General features: G+C 44.3%; 1 protein-coding gene across 2 annotated transcripts in view; it reads left to right on the plus strand.

Annotated features, from left to right (window-relative positions):
- Positions 1-20,327, plus strand: part of fam222aa (family with sequence similarity 222 member Aa) — a 50,635-nt gene that overhangs the window by 14,093 nt on the left and 16,215 nt on the right. For both annotated transcript variants that reach the window (XM_067609462.1, XM_067609469.1), the window contains one exon: positions 12,617-12,759. In XM_067609462.1, coding sequence (XP_067465563.1) covers positions 12,663-12,759 — 97 coding nt within the window. In that variant the 5' untranslated portion in view covers positions 12,617-12,662. The remainder of the gene's footprint in view (positions 1-12,616; positions 12,760-20,327) is intronic.

Here is a 20,327-nt window from a genome sequence, read left to right on the forward strand (position 1 = left end):
GCTGGAGATGCAGAGAGTGAGAGAGAGAGAGAGAGAGTGCAGATGACATTTAACTCATGGCTGATCTGCCTGGAACTGGGAACAGAGCGGGGAAATACATTTCCATTTAAGCTGTCTGAACACAGTTATCAGTGACTGTGGGGACAAAGGGAGGCTGTAAACCTGCTAAGTACTTTTTGCTGTTTGCTCCTGTGAGTGTTGTGGTCGGAGTTGACATCAGTGGCAGCAGGTGTCTGTGGACACCTGGTTTATGTCTCCTGTTTCCATCAGGTGACTCCTCCTGCCTCAGGCTACTTCAGGAGCTCAGCAGCCAAAAGCAGCTCTCATGGTCCCTGACCTTATTGTCCCCTTCATTCACAGTGCTGAGCTCACACCACCTTATTCTCCACGGCAATGAACCCAAAGCTATAATGGCCCCACTCGCACGTGCGTGCACGAGCACGCGCAGATGTGTGCTTGTCTGCGATAGTGCCCTTCCATGTGTGTCATTTTTGTGCAACAGTGCTGTGTGGTTTTGTCTGGCTCGTTCTGCTGCTCAGTCCTGTACAAACTGGGTTTTTATGGTTCGCATTCAGACCCTGATACCAATTATGCAAACTATTAAAAATTTAAGGAGGACAGTCTTTTATAATTTAATCCTAAAGTAATAGATTCTATTAAAAATGCATGAGAGGAGCTTTATAGATGGAGCTAGAATTAGTGTCTATCAAAGACTCCAGTCAAGGATGCAGGGGGAATGTGCAGCAGGAGTGGTGGTATTGCCTCATTATTCAAATAGGATATGATTACCATAGTGCAGGAGTCCCTCAGAGATGAAGCAGAGCTCGCTGGTCACTGTGATCATGAACAGGAGGAGTCTAGTTGGGCTCCTCAGAGGAAGATCTCCTCTTTTTTCTGGGAAATGAAACCAGTTTTTTATTTCCTGTTTTTAACTTTGACAAATGCAATTTGTTGCAGTTTAAAACACTCTGTCGTTAAAATACTCTTTGTCTTCTCGGGTTTCTCCTCCCTGGTGTCTCGCTCGAGATTGTTTAGTCTTGTCCTTGCTGAAAGCATGTAGAAGGTGTTCAAGCATGAAAACAGGAAGCCTGCAGTGTTGTAACTTAATGGCTCATGCAGCAAGCGAGCCGTAGACCTTTTACTGGGCTCGACACTCCTTGGTTTACCCCACAAAGCTTCCTGGACAGGTGGAAAGCAAAGTGAAGAAACCCCTGTCTGATTTTCCACAGTGTGTGTGCTGTTTTTAACAAATCAACAATATTTGCACTGTTTTATTTTAAACTTTTCAGTCATTTTGCACTCCACTTTACCCTACTCTGGCAGCTAAACAGTTTTTCTGCATCACAGGTTTTATGGGCTACAGATGGCAGCTGAATTTCACTCTGTTGTCATTGTGATTTGCTTCAATAATTACAGGTAGAGAACCGCAGTGATTCAGATACCAAAACAGCATCTGAAAGGGCTCTGTGCTTATTAATGTGCTGAAAGAAGTGGATTGAAAAAGTCAATAAAAATTGGAACCCTCATGAAGCTTATATGGATTTTAAGTTCTGCCTCTGAGGTAAATTCCTTGCCTATTTGATGTAATGGTTGCCTGTTTATGGAATAAATCCAGTGGGCTTAATCGATCATCTCTGCGGAAAGGTCAAGGGGAGAAGCTCTGGTGTTTGAAGTGCTTATCCCATGGAGGAGTGCCAGAAATGTGACACCTCCTTATGAGTGGGCGGTGGTGGGCAGATTAGTGATGGACAGGGTGGCCCAGGGGAATGATTTAGGAAGATTCAGCTCTAAATACTCTGTGTATATCAGAGAGAGAAAGAAAAAAAAATGTAAGCTGCCTTCCCCCAATCCCTTTTTTCAAGAGAAAAGCATATTAGTATTAAAAAAAAGATTTTTTTTTTCTCTCCAAAAAACGACGAGAAAAAAAAAAAAAACAAGGGGGGCACAGCTGGTGGTGAAAGGTGAACAAAAGTTTATTGGTTTTAACCTCCTGTCCGCGCTTTCTGGTTAATGTTGCTTGAAGTTACTAGTCGGTTTCATCCCTCTGCAGTCTAATCTAATCTGGAGTGGGTGGCTGTGGGCAGCATCTGTGCTCCGAGTTGAAATAGGGCATTCTCTCTGCCTAATCCTCTATCCAGGGATCACTCAGTAGGGTGAAGACAATTACCAGTCTGCTTTCTCATGCTAATGGAATCTCTAACTAGATCTTACAGAAAGAGGAAAAAATAGATGGAGGAAGAAGAGAAGCAGGGACAATGGCGCAGAAAGATGACCCAACTAAAATGGGTTTTTAGATTACCATTTAATTATTGATAGAGACCCAGTTGCAAGGCCTAAGGTCAGGATTTGGAGAGCATTTCCTGAGAAAGGAGATAGATTATCAAGTTATTTTGGTGTGTGTGTGTGTCTGCCTTTCACCTTTTTATCACCTGCCTCCAGCAAGGTGTCTGGAGTGGTTTTAAATTGCATTAATATGCAGGAATTTATAGATTGCCTCCCTTGGCATTCCTGCAGGGAGGGGAAGAGAGTATTACAGTCTCCATCTGCACTAATTACTAGGTCTTGGCAGTGTTACCTGTCTCTTGTGAAGGACAAACCAAGGCACTGAGCAGTAACGCACAGAGCAGAAGGAGTTCATTTGCTGGGGAGTCTTCAGGAAGAGGGATGTCTCCTGGGCATTTTTACTCTGATATGTTTGATGTGTTTAGAGCCTTGACTACCATAAAAAATCTCTGCTAGCAACATCAATAAACTAAATGACTTCGTCCAACTTCGTAGAGCTCAGAGAAAAGCTAACAGGCTTTGCCCCTGATTTCAGTGACAGTCGCGCCTTCACTCAAACTGTTAAAGTAAAATATATCAGCATACATCTTCTGTTAATCCCGGTGGAAACTTACATCGACTGTCTCCAGCACGTCTGAAGATTTAAAGTCATGACAGCACTAGAGTAAATCTTAACAGGGTCCACCTGCCGTGTTCTCCTTGAAGTGTAGTTCTGAAACCTGAAACAGAAAGCAAGTCTTTGGTCTACCAAATAAATCACAGGAGCAGCGAAATGTATCAAAAATCCTTGAGAGGGAAGAGATAATCAGTCTGCACATATGCTGTTATCTCGGCGATGACCTCGCCTCTCAATTCTCTCGGTGGCTGGTCAAACTCGCTGATAACGGCGTCCCTTATCAGGTCGCTTTTGTCATGGAAAGCGTCGACCATTTTAAATCATTACAACCTGCCCACTTTTTCACTTTCCCCAATCATTGAGCAGTGACACTAAGACCTTGCCTGTGAAAACGAGAGATCGATACCTTAACTCTTTGCACCTCAGGTAGCTCAGTAGCAGCAGCAGCAGCAGCCTGTCACTGCCAGGTCTCTGCATCAAATCTGCATGCGGTAATTCCTCAGCTCGCTGTCGGTTTCCTGGGTTTCTGTGTTTGTCTGCCGGCCTGTCAGAAAGACTTCTTGGATAGCTGCTGCATGAACATCTTGGTGGTGTTTGTGCCATCTGTGTCTTAAGCCAGCAGGTGATTACCAACCGCAGCCTCACCTCCCACTCTGTCCAATTGGATTCCCTCTGCTGGCATGGTCAGGGACAGCTTTGAGAGGGAGCAAGATGACAACAGCTGGATAGCACACATTACAGAGTGAAGGGGAAGGCTGCTGAGTCTCGGTGACGGAAACTGCAGCGAAGAGAAGATATGTGGAGAAAAAAATGCCTGCTTCCTTCCCAGCTAGCTTAGCTGTGAGCCGTTGTGTCATCCTCTCTTTTTTTTTAGTCCTTAATATCCAGCAGAGCAAAAATGGCTTTGTCGCACTTCAAATATATCAAATGAGATCAGTGTCCACATTTCAACGGTGTACTATTTGATTGCCTTGTGGGCTTCACAACACACTAATGTTATGCATGACTGACTATTGGATCTGTGACACCATCCAGTGAAAGACGGCGGAGTTGTCCTTTGGACCATGGGAATTGGGGTCACCTTAGGCGCCGCAGAGAGCAATGTTTGGAGTCGGGCTTCGGCAACTGAGAGAAGAAATCACATTGTTTGAATTTAATTATATTCCATTGATTTATTGAACACCCATTAACAAGCATACATTTCTAGGCAGGGCCATTTTGCGTGAAGGTTTTCTCTCTGTCTCTCTCTCTCTCTCTCTCCGTCTTTTCTCTCGCCTGCTCACTCCATTTCATCATAAATTGACATAAGCCTTTCTTTGAAGTTCAGGAGCCAAGCTGAGGAATGACAGCACAACAAACAATGAACAAAACACAGAAAGACAATGAACACTGTTTGAATATTCAAGTGAGCCACCGTAGGATGGGTGAAGGAAAAAAAAGAACCCTTGTTTTATTGTTGTTGCGTTAAGCCGTGAATGGACCTGTCTGGGACAATAAAGAATTGTGTCACATTGGGATAAGAAATTTTGCTATATCAACAATGCTTTACAAATGGTGTGTAATAAGGTTTACTGAGAATGTATAAATCCTAGCATGAAAAACCAAGAAAGCACAGCTCATTTTTCACATTTTGGCTGAAGTTAGTGCGGAGGGTGTGTGATTTATGTTCGGAGTTCAAGCCCGGTGAGGTTTTATCTGCAGTAAAAATGTATAAAAGGATCTGCTTTCAGAGTGATATTAAGCTTTTAATGCAGCCAGATAATTTAAATTGTCCTTTGCAGAGGTCTTGTGTCAACAGGAGTGCTCTCATGTATTGCTGTGATCAACAGTTTAGTATGAACTCTACAGCTACCCTTCAGCAGCATTCACGGGGTTTCTGAGTGAAAGTGGTATTAGAGGACAACTGATTCTGCTAGCCTGCAAAACAACACAACAAAGGCTGAGGCAATAAGAGGAGAAGACTATGTGTTTCCCCTGTGGTTTGTCTGACAATCTTAAGCCACGCTCTCATTGCTCAAAGTCCCTCGCTGGCATCAGCAGGAGCACAGAGGCTCAGTCATGTTGGTGGTGCTGTGCTGGAAACAGACAGTTTTTTTTTTTTTTTTTGTACTGAGGGGACTCTCCCAGGATGCATTTGTTGGGTTTCAGATGGGTGATTAGTGAACAGGATACATACCTTTTTTTAAAATCTAAATTAGGAACACAAGGCTATTCAGTTATGACTTGTGGGTTTGATTTGTTGCACTTGTGTTTGTTTGCTCTTTGCTCCATTTCATGTTTTTGTTGATAAGATTATTTTTTTTTAAGCTACAAATGAAATGTTATATTTTTGTCTTTGCACTGTGTAGTGCTATTCATTTAAACTCTTGTTTGTCACACAGATTATTTTGTTGTGCAGTGTTGCTTAATGAGTTTAAAGTTGTTTTTTTAATTAAACATTGTTTTCATGCTCATTCTAGCTTCTTTTAAATATATCTCAGTTATCATACTGCAAGCTTTTCTTCCAGTCTCTGCAGCTTCTTTTTTTCCCTTTAATCAGCTCTGTAGTATAACACATAAACATTTCTGATTTATATTCTCATCATGATCATTTAGGTAGAAAAAAATGTGCTTAGTAAAATACTCAGAATTAGCTCAGGTCTGTTGAAAAGACAACAAAAGCTCAAAAAACGTTGCTAGTTGATGAACTCATCAACTTGCATTTCCTTACATTACCAAATAACCTGCATATGCAAAGGCCACTATTATGTAAATTTCACTTTAACAAGGTCATGCTGTTCAGGTCCTACACTATACACTTCTCACTTACTGTATACTGTAGGTGTAAAAAAAAATAGCAGTATCCAGAGACTTATATAACTGATGCTTTGGTAAATCCTACCAAAAGCTGCACGTGTAATATTTTCAGAGAACTGGTGTCTCTGGTTGTTTCTGAGAATTGAATTGGAAGATGGATTGTTTTGCTCACTAGCTTTGGTGTCCATAGTGTTACAGGAACAAGCCTGCTACGAGGTTTCAAATATGTGGGGGCACTTTCTATTTCAAAAACCATACAAGGAAGCAGAGTATGTTATGAATCTAGGGTGCAGGTTCTGAAAGCAGAACCATATGAGGTGGACAACAGGGGCAATCCAGTCTCTCTTACCAGAATTGATGAACATTAAACCCAACAAACGATGCAGTCCTTACCATAACCACCTGTAGGCTAGTATCTTAGTATTTTCTTACCCCCACTGTCACTTTGGTCATAATTTTGTATCTGCTGGCCTTCAGCTGTTTGTGTTTTCTACATTTCTGAGTGTGGTTGCCACATCGCCATAATGGCTCACTGCCTTCTGTGCCCGTTATTTACCATTAATGAAACCTAGCCCAGCACAAAGATGCAGCAGTTGGCTGTGAAGTCAATTAGTCCTCATTGCTATTACAGGGTTGACATTAGTCTAAGCAGGCGTGTTTTGATTAGAGATGACAGACGACTCACTGCTATTGGACTGCCAGACATTCCTCACCCTTCATCCCATGGGTGAAGCTATTGAAGCTGACTGGAATATGGAAACCTAACAGCTGAGTGTTTTTGCCAAGATGCCCTTCATCTGCACAGAAATCTCCTTTTATAAATACGACTTCATGGAATACGAGGCTGTATAAGCCTCAATAACAGCGACATGCTGCACTGTATATATGAGACTTAGCTGCCAATATGTTATTCCAACACCATATATCATGGCAATAATGCCTAAACTGTAGGCTTTTACACACAATGGCCTTTTGTTGTACAGGTTATTTATTGTGCTGGTGTGAGGTTGTGCAGAGTTGGTGGGTGAGAGCATCCAGGGGCTTGTATTGTTAGGGAATCAGTGGCTCTTGTTTGTGGAGCTGGGAGGGTTTGTTAACAATGCCTTTTTTATGTCCCAGAGTGCGTGCCTGTCGGCAAACGTCCCCTCAGAAATTTTGTTTGTGTGTTGTTTTGTTGTTTGTGTGTGTATGGATCAGGGTCGGCGAGCATAACCCTCTCATTGTGTGCCATGTCCAAATAGACCAGTTTTATATCAGGCACATGTGAGCGTTAGTGTGTGTGTGTGTTTTGAATATACAGTATGAGTGCAAATTATTTAGTGCGGATGTGTGGAAAGGGCCGAGCCAGTCCATTACTGCCAGTCCTTCCTAATGGAGCCTTTCACTCTCCCTCCATTCATGTGACGGTATGGTGACGGAGAAGGGGGAGCCGAGGATTAAGGGGGTAGAGGCAGTGCCTTGTTAAAGAAAAAGAAAGGGTTTGAGTGTGTCGATTGGATTAACTTGTTTGGGCTTATTAAGAGGGGAGACACAGCAGCTTGTTAAAAGCACTGCATGGGGCATCCCACAGTGAGACGGCAGGGTCACCATTCAATTAGGTTGAAGCCCCACCCCTGCTCATTGTGGAGGCTGTCTGCCAGGCTCCCGGACCACAACTGGTCCTATACTGGGAGGGGGAACTCGGCAGTTCACTGGAGACACTTTAAGTAAGACTAAGACAGTCAAGCCTCTTGAAAAGCTAGATGTTGGGTTTACTATAAAAATCAGGGAAGTATAGTGTCAGCTAGGGCTCGGTATTGTTGGAAATTCTTCGATATTAGAGCCGATACAATGCCTGAATTTCAGTAGAGATATCAAATATTATTTTAGATACCTTAATTTGAAAAATACATGTATATTTTTTTCACAACACTATCACCAGACAAGAATGTCAATAGTGGGCATTTCTGCAAAACCCTGGATTACATTCAATGCCAACATTTTTGAAACAGAAGCTTTTACAGTCTGCACATGGCAAATATGGAATGGTTAAGGTTAGGAAAAGATTGTGTTCAAGGTTAATAAAAAAGGTGAATGTTATGGAATGTGACAGGAGGTAGATCCCACATCATTGCTTTCCTTCTTGCTGCCTAAAAGACACAGCTTCCTGCATTGGCACTAAACATTGACACTGGGCATAAATCGTGAGATGTTAATTTGTCCAACGTCGTCATAATTCCTCAGATACTTGGCCGGTTTTTCCACAGAACTCATTTTTTCTATTTAACAAAAGAAGACAAAGTTCTTCAGTGTCAGCAGAAGCAGCCATATGAGAAGTTTGCCTAAATAAAATTGTCTAAAATCAGTTTCAACATTAAACAATAACAAATTTGACTTCAATCAGGAACTATCTAATCAAAGATAATGTAAACTAGACTGAATCCGACCAAACAATTGGTACCTTCTTTCCGTAGGTTGGCAGTTTTTGACACTCCGTACTACAATTTTGTGTAACAGTACACAAAATTCATGGTTCAATATGTACCTTGGTTTTGGGGTCACGGTTCATTATGTTTTCAGTACAGCAAAAAAAAAGAGAGAAGAAGAAAATAATATTTTGGTCTTTTATTTCCAAAAATGTAAACATCCAACAATGGCTCATTGGCCAAAACTATTACTGAAACAGTTTAGTTGTGCAGTGGAAAAAGAAACAACCCTTCTATGTCCCGCAAGAAGTCAGGACACCTGCTGACAGCTGTTTTATGATGATTTATGGTCGCTCAGAACTGGTTCTTCCACATTGGAGATCAAATGTATTTATAGCTGTTCCGAACGGCTTCACTCAAAGGCAACCATCACAGCGAGGGGACGTGTGAACACAATATCGCTAAAATATGGAGATAATGGCGCATATTTTAATAATAATGATGGCAGCGACACTACGTGAGCGTGGGTAACCAGGGTAACCAGGGTAACTTGGCTAAGCCAGTGAGCATACATCCATGAGCATGCTACCCGCATGTTCCAGCTAAGTGGCGCACTGCCAAAACGTGCCAGGTGGAACTCAAGCGCTAAAATTATTGTTCCGCACATTAGAGTAAGTGGATTATGAAACTATTTCGACAGTAACTGTTTGGGTCAGAGAGCATACCGAACCGAGGAAAGTCTCGTACCGAACCGAATATCCTGTATCGAACGGTTCAGGACAAATACACAAACCTACTACACTCCTACTACACACATTTCAGTCCATATGGAAAGACTACTGATGTTCAGTTACCAGCCTGAGTGTCAGCTGCCTCACTCTTTCTTTCACCTGAACATGTCTAGCTCAAAACATACACATACACGCCGTTTATTCACCCATGACCACCCTGTTACACCCCGCATTTGGCAGGATGCTTATCTGGGCAGACAGCTTTGGGTGCAGGGAGCCATCTCCTCTGATCTCCTCTGCAGTTTAAGAGCCTTTTAACTAAGAAATAGCCCTCTGCCAAGCCCACTGCCTCTTGATTCCGGCTTATTCCATCATCTCATGGGACTGATCTTCCGCCCCCATTGCAAACCCTTCAGCAGCGTTAGCAGAACAGGAAAGAGCCGATAGACATCCTGGCTTTTGAGATATCCTCGCACTGGTGTAATAGGAGACCTGTGAGTGGATTTGATGAGTGAGTGAAGTGCAGGTGGTTTTTCAAGCAGCGTGTAGGGCAATATGTGTGTGTACTCGCACACATTCTCCAGCATCTTCACAGGGATTGACCTAGGCATGGCAGGCTGTTTTAGGACAGCTGGATGATGGGTCATGGGGTTTTTGCTTCGGAGATAATTTCCTGCCACTGATAGACATCTGCTAAGTAGTCCAATAACCTAATAGGAGGAGATGAGGCAAAAGGGGGACATGACAAACAAGCCAAAGACTTGCTCCTTCTGCCTCGCTCTTAAAGGCAATAATAGGAGAAAATTGGTTCTTGAAATTGAATTGAAAAAAGTGGGTCTCTTTCAGTGAAGTATAATGCCTCAGAATACATTTGGTGAGCGGCAAATGGAGAAAAATGGAGGGTAGTTACACTATTGTCTTTCATTTCAGAGAGGGGAAAACTGTGGAGGTATCCCCCGTAAGACGAGCTTTTAGTCTCAATCTACACCATGTGCCCCCTTCCTCTCTCCCAACCACTATCTTTTAACAAATGGGCTCTGAGGATGGGCTCGTTGTGAAATTAGTATCCTCACAGAGAGGACACAGAGAAAGGATTATGTGAATGGCCAGTAATGAGCTCAAAGTGCTAGTGTGTTTGGGCCAGGCCTGCCTGTGTGTGAGAGGAAATGGCACTGCAAGCGACCTTTTTTGCTCAAGCACCTGGCGAGAAATAGAGTGGCCCCTCTCTTCCATCTGCAGTGTGTGTGTGTGTGTGTGTGTGTGTGTGTGTGTGTGTGAGACGAAGAGAGTGAATTAACAAGGCATTCGGAGTCTAAAGGTCTAATTTACTTACATTTATCAGGGAGAGGTATTTTGCGAACACCATTTTCACACTGTCATGTTTGTGCTAAAAGTGTGGTTTTGTTCAGCTTTTGACAGATTTTAAAAATATACATTTGACTTAGAGTGTTAAGTGTGTTATACAAGCCTCAGTCTGCGGTCAAATTTGATGTCTTGTAAAAAATGTTGTATTTAAGATGTTTTTATGTGAGAAAGACTGAATTCATTGTAAGGATGATGATTTTTTTTTCTGTAAACCAGCTTCTGATCTTTGAATATTCAAACCAGGAACCAACAAATGTGTTGCATTTGTCTTTCATCCCTTTGTCAAGCCATAATTTTAATTTTGCTTTATGTATAAGAAAAAAGCAAACTTGAAACAATGGCAGTAAATTTGGATCAATCGATTGGAGCTTGTTTTTGAAAGGTGCAATCCGAGTGAGGAGTACTGTTAAAGTGTATGCAGATACACATGAATGAAAAAGGATCGGCAACGTTCTTATAAGTCAACTCATTTAGTGGGATTTGTCCTCTCAAACCAAAGACTTAATTCTTTTTCTTTTTCCAAAAGATGTTGTAATTCAGGTCAGGTGGTTTTAACATGTTCTGAAAAGTAGGATACAATTTCAATTTAGAAAATAAAAATGGATATACTTAAATTCATGTAAATCTTTTGATCCTGTTATAACAGTTACAGTGTTGACATTTTCGAAAATCTATCACATAAATTTCATTTTTTTGGTCTTGGTTTTAGACCTTGATCAAATATTACATGAAAAGTATATTGCATGTTATTTGCAAGGTTGGTTTGATTGAATTCTATTAGTGGTTTATAATTTTGATGTTTTTTTCACCGGTAATCCATATTTTTCTAGATTCCTTAAATGAGAGAGAACTGGAGCCGGCACTTTATGGACTGCCATTAATTTATCTTGTAATCATTGTAATTGCTTTCTTTCATATTAAAATGATAATCTATAAAACTAAGTAATGGACTGATGGCAGGTGGCTAAATGTTCATTTAGTGATTCACTGAGAAAATAAATAACAGGGGACAAGCCTGTGACAGGCGCATGAGAAATCATTTTTCAATAATCTGCCACGCATCATGGCAGGAGACGCTGGCGCTGACAGCATAGATGAAATATTTGCCTCTGTTCTTTGTTTTAATATGGGAGGAGACCAGCCCAGATGGAAACGATAGTGTTTCATATCGATGCGTTTTGGACAAGAGACTCAAACATATGCAGAGCTAAGATTAAGGCCACGATGCTTTTTACAGACACAGCCATGCTTTTTAGGTGAGAGTGGGTTTCTTCAGTGTTATACACAGCGCAGGGAGAGCATATGTTTCCTGGAAACCAAACAATATCCGCTAAGTGAACTATAGAGGAGTGAATCTCGATCCTTATCATATAAAAACACTTTCTGGACCTAAATGGTTTGCTTTAGCTGTTCTCATCTGGCACATAATCCAAGTAGAAGACTTTGTAATCAGTCATCATTGTGCTATGTGACACTGGTATGTTGCTGATGAATGATACCCTCCATGCTACTCGACTGTTGAGGGTTCTTAGTGAGGGAGCTCTGGGTTTCTTTTATATATATATTTATATATATATATATATGTGTGTGTGTGTCTAGTGTTTCCACTGGGGCTGTGATGGGCTTTTTGAGAGGAAACTAGCAGCAACTGCCTCCCTGTTCCTGAGTGAAGGTGGCTGTGGGGAAAAAGGGGGAGAGTAGAGCTGGAGATTTATGGCCTAGAGGGAGATTGATTAGTGCCGTCACTAGCCCTGATGTACGGTTGGCAGTCTCCCCCTCCCAACCCATCGCATTTGCTCACACACACACACACACACACATACACATGCAACCATACGGTACAGAACACAGCTACACATACATCCAGACACCACTCAGTCCCCCCAGGCCCTTCCTGACAGTCCCCCAGAGCTGTTGCATGTTAAGATGTAGCAGACAGACTGCTGTTTTCTCAGCATTACCATTTTTTTGCTGTCCATAGATAACGCCATCAATCACCACCACATGCATAGTGCCCTGGAAGGAATGTGCCTGAGTGTTGCTACTTTCTGAGTGTGTCTGTGTGTTTGTTTTGAGGACGGTTTCATAGACAGGAGACGCGGTTGAATGGCTGTGTGGATGTGCTGTTTGAAGCTGCAGAGTGACTGGCCTGGACTGTGCTCTGAACCCATGTCAACCGTGCTGCCCCAGTGCAGGTGTGTGTTTATCATTCAGCACACAGAGCTGAGAGGCAGGCAGTTGTAGGCGTGCTTTCCCAATTATATCCTGGGTGAGAAACCCAGCCCATCTAGCCCAGAGCCAGCTCCTGCCGGCTTACCGGACACGGCCATGGAGCTTTGACCTCGAATCATCCTGCTTAACTCACTCAACGTTCCTCTCTTTCTTTTTCTTTTTTTTTTCTTGCTGTTTTTCTGCTCCAGGTTGGCCGCAGAACTCCCCCGGCTGTAGTACTGTGCCCACCTCGCCATGCTGGCCTGTCTGCAGAGGAGGCAAAACCCTCCACCCCAGCACCCAGTGTGTGCCAGCAAGACCCTGGAGCCACCGCAAGCCCTTGGAAGGAAATGTGAGTTAACAAAATGACAGGGAGCGATGGAGGTCAGCTCACCAAAAGCTAAGAAATGAGAGAGGCTTGTGTTTGTCATTTGTATTTAATCTATCGATCATGGTGAGGGATGGAAACGGGTAGTTAACCCTGACTGTGAATAAGTGAAGGAAAATAGACTTTCCGGTTTCTGTTGTTTGTCACTGTGTTCCCTCGCTACTCTGAGGAATTCTAAACAGTTTCATTCGCTCTGCACTTAGACCTTGGATTGCCATGTTGTTTGGCTACTCATTGTGAGGGTGGCTGTTTAGCTGTGCTGATTGTGCAGTCGTGGCAACAGGGCTGAACAGACAGTGTTTAACGTGCCTCACTGGCCCTGGGTGACCCTGAGGGTCTGTAAACATTTACAGTGTCTGGCCCTGGCTCTGCCGGCCGCCTGTAAAGCATGACAGCTGCTCTGTTTGCTCCCCGAGCACCACCCTCTGTCCACTCACAAAATGGTGTAAAGGGACAAAGATGAGCCAGGGTTGAAAACTGTTACAGAGTTAGCAAAACTAGTTCTAACCAGTTTGGGATTAGAGAGCTGCGGCAGTCAGGCATCTGGAAGGTGAATTTCTCCCTAATTTTGTTGAAGCTTTTGTATAAGCCTTTTACAGTGAGAGTCTGTTTCCTGATGAGGCAAAGAAAGGCCTTTCCTCCTTATTGAACACCCTTGGAGTCTTTAGTGGCCTTTGTTTACATGGTAGGCCTACGAGCTACCTCAAGCCGATTAAAAGGACTGGAGGATGGAGAGCAGGGGAGCACTAACCTAGCAGTATTTTACCTCAGCTTAGAGAGGCTTATAGGGAATAGCAGGTTCTGTGCTTCTTCATCAGTAGGACATTGTATCAGGCCTGTAACCAGCCCAGTAAAAGGCTTTAAAGAGGCTCTGATTGGCTCTGGTGAAGAAATGAAGCTCTGTCTGCATTTTTTCTCACTGGCCAATTAGCTACTTCTTAGCTCAAGATCACACTCCAGTCGCCTGCTACAGAGGAGAGGAGTCACAAACAGCGAGGAGACTGGGTTCTACCTCCGTTCTCAGATCTGGAGTTGTTTTTGCTGGTCTGTATAGATGCTTCATATTGAGTTGTATAGGTATATATGAAACAGAGAGGGAACTAGAGAGATAAATAGAGCTGCGGGTGCATTTGGAAGGGGCCACTCTTCAGCTGAGTGGGGTTCAACCAGGCTCACTAATGAGGTTTCAGAGAGGGGTGAAATGAAAGGGTGGACAAAAAGAATCTGCGCAAAATAGAATTAGAGAAGGTAAAGATGGAAAGGAAGGGAGCGAAATGGAGGGAGTCCTCAACAGTCATCTTAATCGATTCCCTCCTTCCCCCCTTTCAATTTTGCAGGATTAGCCCACTTCCTCTCAGGGTCCTTTATTGAGGAGCAGCCAGTGGGAGTCAGGACTCAAATCAATAGAGAAAAAGAACAGTCTCCAGTCTTCCCTTTGCCCTCCCTTTTACTGACCCTCTCTGTCTGACTTTCCCTCTCTTTCTCCACCTGTTAAACCCTTTGATTGAAAGACTACTACAGTGACTGACTTGAGGTTCATAATGAGGATGTTTGAACATAATAGTCTCCTTTCTGTCCTTGGAGGAGGAGGGAAGAGGGTGGGGTGGGGGGAGTAAGTGTTGGATTTCCACCACTGTGCAGTTCTTGGCCTCAATACGGCAATTGTTCGTCCAGGCCCAGAAGGGGTGCAGAAAGGCAGACAGTGGGTCTGGCTGCAGAAGTGGGCACACTCAGGTCACCATGCTGAGTGGGTCCCCATGACTGATTGTTCATGGCCCAGTTTGTGCCAACATGGAAGGGGGTTTGTGGGTAAGGTGACCTGGGCTCTCAACAGGAGGCTGAATACCAGAATACAGCCCTCAAATAGACAGAGTGAGTGAGAGCACAGGAGGGGGATTACCTGGCAGTGGGGTAGAGGTGAGCTGTGTCATTTGCATTTGCTGTCCTTTACACAAAAGTAGTGTGTGTGTGTGTGTGTGTGCGTGTGTGTGTGTGTGCATGTGTGCGCGTGCATGTGTGTGTTTGAAGGCTGGGATAGCAGAACAGTTGGGATGAGAGGGTGAGGAGGGTTTTAGAAAAAGCCCCTGCATGCAGATGCAGAGTGGCTGCACAGTTCATTGATGCGACTCCCATTAAAAATCCCTCATACCCTCAATAAAAAAGGACTTAACTGGCTCTACCATCAGCTGGAAGCGTTCAGATCGGCTCGCCAGACAATCAATTTCCCCCAAGCGCGCAGAGCTTAGCGGGAGAAACGGGAGGCGGAGAGCGGGATGTTTCCATTATCACAGCCCGGGCTCGGGGGGGGGGTGGGGTGAGGTACTGTAGAGCGGGGTGCAGGGGGAGAGAAAGGAGGGAGAGGCAGAGGGAGATGGGGAAAGACAGACAAGTGGAGAAGAGAGAGAGAGGCAGAAAGGGAGACAGAGAAGCTGGCTTTTCAAAAAGCCATTGACCGCCTGCCCTTAAAAATATCATATTGGATTAGCCTCACAGGGGCGGCCTTTTGATATTTTTTTCTTTGGCCGTAGAATTAAAAGGAGTGCAGAGCATTACTTGAATTATAAATCATAGGCACTTGCTTTCACTGCACCCAAATTCCGCGCATATGTGGCTGCACTCTCCAGCGCCAGCCCCTGTCATTTTTAATTAAATCCCCCCTTATGGGTGACATTTGTAGCTTGCCCCCTCCTTCGTCCTCCCCTCCACGTCTCTCTACCACTGCCCTAGATGGAGACATGAAAGGCAGAGACGGCAGCGGAGCCAGGGCCTCTCATCGTGTTGTGCCCCAGAGAGAGGGCACCCATCCAGACAGATGAGAGAGAAAGGCCCTGCAGGGGGAGAGGGGTGAATGGATGCCACTGACCCTGGCCACCCTCAGCCAGTGGCGACTTCCCTCGCTACCCATCCCTCTCCTTGATTGTCGTCCTCCACTGTAGGTCTGAAGGTCCAGGGAGCAGGGGTGAGCGTAAAAGCCCTGCTCCTGGAGGGGAGAGGGAGGTGCACCAGTCCAGTGATGAGTAACACTGAGATGGCTGGACAGGAGGCCCAGCTAGCCCCCACCGCTACCCTGCCTCCTCCCTGGCCCAGACAGCAATTACTCTGCCACATGTCAGCTAAAGAATAACAGGTCCAGAATCCCTCAATTGACTGGTTGATGCTGATATTTCTGCCTGGCTATTTTCCAAAATAATATCTTTACAGATTTCAGCAGGTTTTCATTTGTTTATTCATGACTTATCGCTTACATGTGTGCCAAGGCATGACATTTTACAAGAAGGGGAATGTCATTGTCACGCTGGGTGTGCACGTTTGTGTTTTTTATCCTGGCGTGCTGCAAATTCTGCCCTCGCTAACCACACAGCTCACTGCCACTCCCATATTTGTCCTGTGATTGGATTTGACTTTGGGCTAAAGCTGGGTGTTCCCTCACGCCTCGTACACACACACACACACACACACTGATTTAGCATACTTTTGGTTACATTGCAACAACTTATGTAACCCTAATTAAAACAAAAACTATTTCACATCATGCATGAATGCAACTGTATTGAAATCAAACCTGAGAAACCTGTTTCGTTCCCAGTTAAATGACCTGAACCCACTGGTATGAAATCCAGAAATGTGCCTTGTAAAGGAGACGCACACACACACATAGAGAGCACAGGAGGGAGCACACATGCACCGGTAACCCTCTGTGACACCACCAAGGAAGCCTGAGGTGCCAATCAGCCAGGTGTAGATGAGAAGTTCCCAGAAGGCCTGATATCCCAGGTTCATACTATGTCAGGCCAGGTTCAACCCTCTCCCAGCTTGATCGACAGAGACAACCTGGCCTTGTCACACACAGCCTCAGGACATGACATGGAGGTTCACCTGGGGATTGTAGTTCTCCTAATAGCCCTGTGCCTCTGCAGGCAGAGCTGCCAGAGCCATTAGTTTGCTTTGCTTTTAGCAGCTTCTCTTCCTAAGCCGCACCCGCCAGAGAGAGGGAATTTGCACAGGTAATGACCACCAGGCACCTCTTCTCCACTGTTGTCTGAGGTGGTGTGAGACATAACAGTGGAATTAGCTGGCCATATCAAATTGCAGCACTTTACTTCAACAGCTTTTATGAGGGGGAAAAAAGTGGGAGCGTTTCCAGTTGAATATTTAAATATGGTCACGAGTAGCAGCAGAAATAACAACCTTTACCCTGATTGCCTCAGTACCCCGGAGGTAGGGGGCATAAAGTGGAACTTGGGTAAAAGGAATGGAGACAGAGAGCGAGAGAGAGAATCTGCATGCACTTGACCTTTTCCCACTGATTGAACTACCTCGTTTCTAACTCCCATTTTGAATTCCACAGAGTGCCCACAGAGACTGTCATTATTCCACAGTCTGCAGCAGGGAAGCAGAGGTCATGAGGTATTTTTCATGGTGAAAGGTGATTGACAGCTATCCATAGCCTACCTCCTCCTGGATGCCTACTTATGCAATCTCATTTTGGGGAGCGCCAGGTTTGGATAGCCACAGGAAATGTGTCATTCACTCTTTCATCACATTGCTATATTGCAAAATCCAGAGTATTAATAGAGTTTCAGTTTATTTCAGAGGGACAGTCATGTGATATTGGTTGTATTAGTCTTACCTCATGCACACTACAGCCTCTTCTGTCGTGTTGGCGTCTCAGCGCTGGCACACAGAGGATCATTTCCGGCTGGCGGCGTCCCACAGAGCCATGCCTTCCCTCTGCCCTCTGCCTTCTGCTGTGAACACGGGGGGCGAAGCAATCTTATTGCCTTGGGAGGTGAGCTTGAGGAAGAGGGGCTCTGCGTTAGTTTTGGTCACAGCAGGACTTGGGTTGAAAAACAGGTTCCTGGTTCCAAAGCCTTCAAGCTGGCATTTGGGCGTCCCAGGTGCAAGGCATCGACACCCTCTGTCTTCGCCTGCCAGAGAGTGGGGGTGGGTTTGGGGATGTGAGCAAGGGTACAGAGAGTGTCCGCAGTCCCTTGCTGTCCCACAGGAAATGACACGCTGCCTGTGCCATCTCAGAGCTAAGCCCACCACAGACTGACTGAGAGAGGCATTCAGGAGGTGTCATGCGCTCCTGGCAGGACGCTCAGTGGTTTAGAGTGGTCTCTTCATTACAGAAATCTAGATGTAGTGCACATTTGGACTTACAAATTGTGAAAGCAGGAGGCACGGTTTCACCTTTTTCAACTAGATTTACATGATTTAATTACTCTACTGCTGAAATTTCTGGATGAACAAATTTCAGCATAGTTAAAAATCAGAACGATTCATCAATTTTATCAATTAATCTGCCAAACAAACATTATATAATGTTGTTATGCTGTTTTATAAGTGTACAAAAAGTCTTGTGTGGTGCGTAAGACAGCCTTACACACAGTTTGGGGTTTTTTTTTGGTTACAGAATTACTTACCACCATAGCTGCATCTGTTAATTTCCACTTTAGTACAGGTCCACACATTTTAACCTCTCAAAGATGACTGAAATGCACAGAAGGTAAATATTGAACAATATGTCGTTGCTAGGGGTCTCTATGTGAAGAGAGACAATACATGGTGAAAAGTTATGTGTAAGGAAATTAGAAGTAAAGAGCAGACAGCAGTACAGTTTGGTGTTTTGATGGTGAAATTGCACCAAATTTTGATACCATCCCTAGCTGTGGTTTTTCATTCTGCTCTAATAGTGTAGAGAGTTTGGTTGGGAAAGCATGGGAGTGCAAACTGACCACAGCGCAATGTTGAAATCATCGCTCCTGTGGGATATTTAACTACAGTTTATGTGGTTTTCTTCTCTGGTTTATTCTCATGAAGGCCATCTTCACATGCATTGGGTGCATCATCATTTTAGGTTACAAAAATGGTGAATCACATTCTCTGGATTATAGCTTTAGAGTCGGGGTGTGTTTGAGTGCTGACCTCTGGCTAGTTCTAACTCTGAACCCTTGAGGAAAATTTACACACCTAAACTTGTATCTATAAGCTCCATCAAGAAGCAACTAGTGTCTCGTTTATGAAGTTGTTTTTACATTTTCGTTGTTGGTATTCAGTTGAACATGAAAGCAAAAGTATCACTTAATGAAGTGATGAAAGTCCTGACAACCAGACAACCGGTTTGGTTGTGCCAGACACTGTGACCACACAGTGTTTCTCAATGACAGAATCTAGTGCAGCTCTCACACAATAAATGTACTTTTTTATGCTTCACCACAGTCTAATAAGTGGATAAAATGTCAGTATATCGATTAAGAAACTGATTTCAGCTTTAAACCATCTCTACAAAAATGTGCTTCTATTTCATCCCTCTGAGTCCACTGACATAAAATCTTTCAGTCTTTTTTCATGTTTCCTTCTTCTCTGTTAGTTCATATCCTTCTCTTCTCTCCTCTTCTATTCTCTCTTCTCTTCTCCTCTCCTCTCCTCTCCTCTCCTCTCCTCTCCTCTCCTCTCCTCTCCTCTCCTCTCCTCTCCTCTCCTTTCCTCTCCTCTCCTCGGCATGTGTACTGCAGCGGAGTGCCTTGTTGTCTGTGCAGTGTTAAATATTAATTGGGAATCAGTGGTGGACTTGTCTCCTAAATGATAGAACAGAAGGGCCCAGGCTTGCCTCAGGCAGCCTGCGGGCGCCTTTCTTCTTCCATTTACCTGCAGGCCTGCGCACCGGCACTTCCTCCAGTCTGACAGGCCTGCCCAGGCGCCTCCAGCCTCCCATCTTCTTTCCCCCTCTCTCCCCCGCTCTCTTCCTTTTTTCCTCTTCTCTGCTCTGGTTCCTTTCTTATCTCTGTATGTGCTTACAATCTCTACCTCTGGGGTCCTTTACTCCAAACCTGTGTGTGTTTGTGTTGTTGCTGTGTCCATTTGAGTTTGTGCATGACTGTGAATGCTGCTGGCTCTCGGCTGTACATGTAGTCCTTTGAGTAAATAGTGTCACAATGTGGCATCTTCTCTTAAAGAGAGGGCAGGGAGGGCCTGACATAAATCTTTCAGGTCAGGATTTTAGCTTGTTGTGTTTCTTTCTTGGCTGTGTGTCCTGCGTTAAACTCAAGCTCATCACTGAATTGGTTAATCTGTTTCCTCTTCCTGATGTTTCCCCATAACTGGCCTCACAGTTTGTCTTTCTTTTCTCTGTGAGCCTCCCTGTGTTCCTCTCTATCAGCCTTGTCATCTGGAGAGGTGTACCGAGACAAAACAACCGGCAGCGGCTGCTTCAATGTGCACTTGCTAGCTCTAACTTGTGGGTGACCCTTTTGGATGGAGTTAATTATACTCCAAAGATTTGTTTTGTGAAATCGCACCAGTCTGCCCTGTTGTTGTATTGTGACTCTGTATCTGTTTGCACTGGAACACATCTTTTTCGCAAGGTTCAGTGAGGGTATATTGTGAAGTGGCACGGCTGAATGTAAAATGGAAAGACCAAGAGAAGGAGGAGAGGGCAGCAGAGAGGCAGGGATATAAATGGAGGAGAGTAGGGGGTGGGGTTGACTTTGATGCCATAGGAATGAGTTCACAGGCTCATGAGCACAGGC

Source organism: Thunnus thynnus, chromosome 2, assembly GCF_963924715.1.
Source record: "Thunnus thynnus chromosome 2, fThuThy2.1, whole genome shotgun sequence".
In the NCBI taxonomy this organism is placed as follows: Eukaryota; Metazoa; Chordata; class Actinopteri; order Scombriformes; family Scombridae; genus Thunnus; species Thunnus thynnus.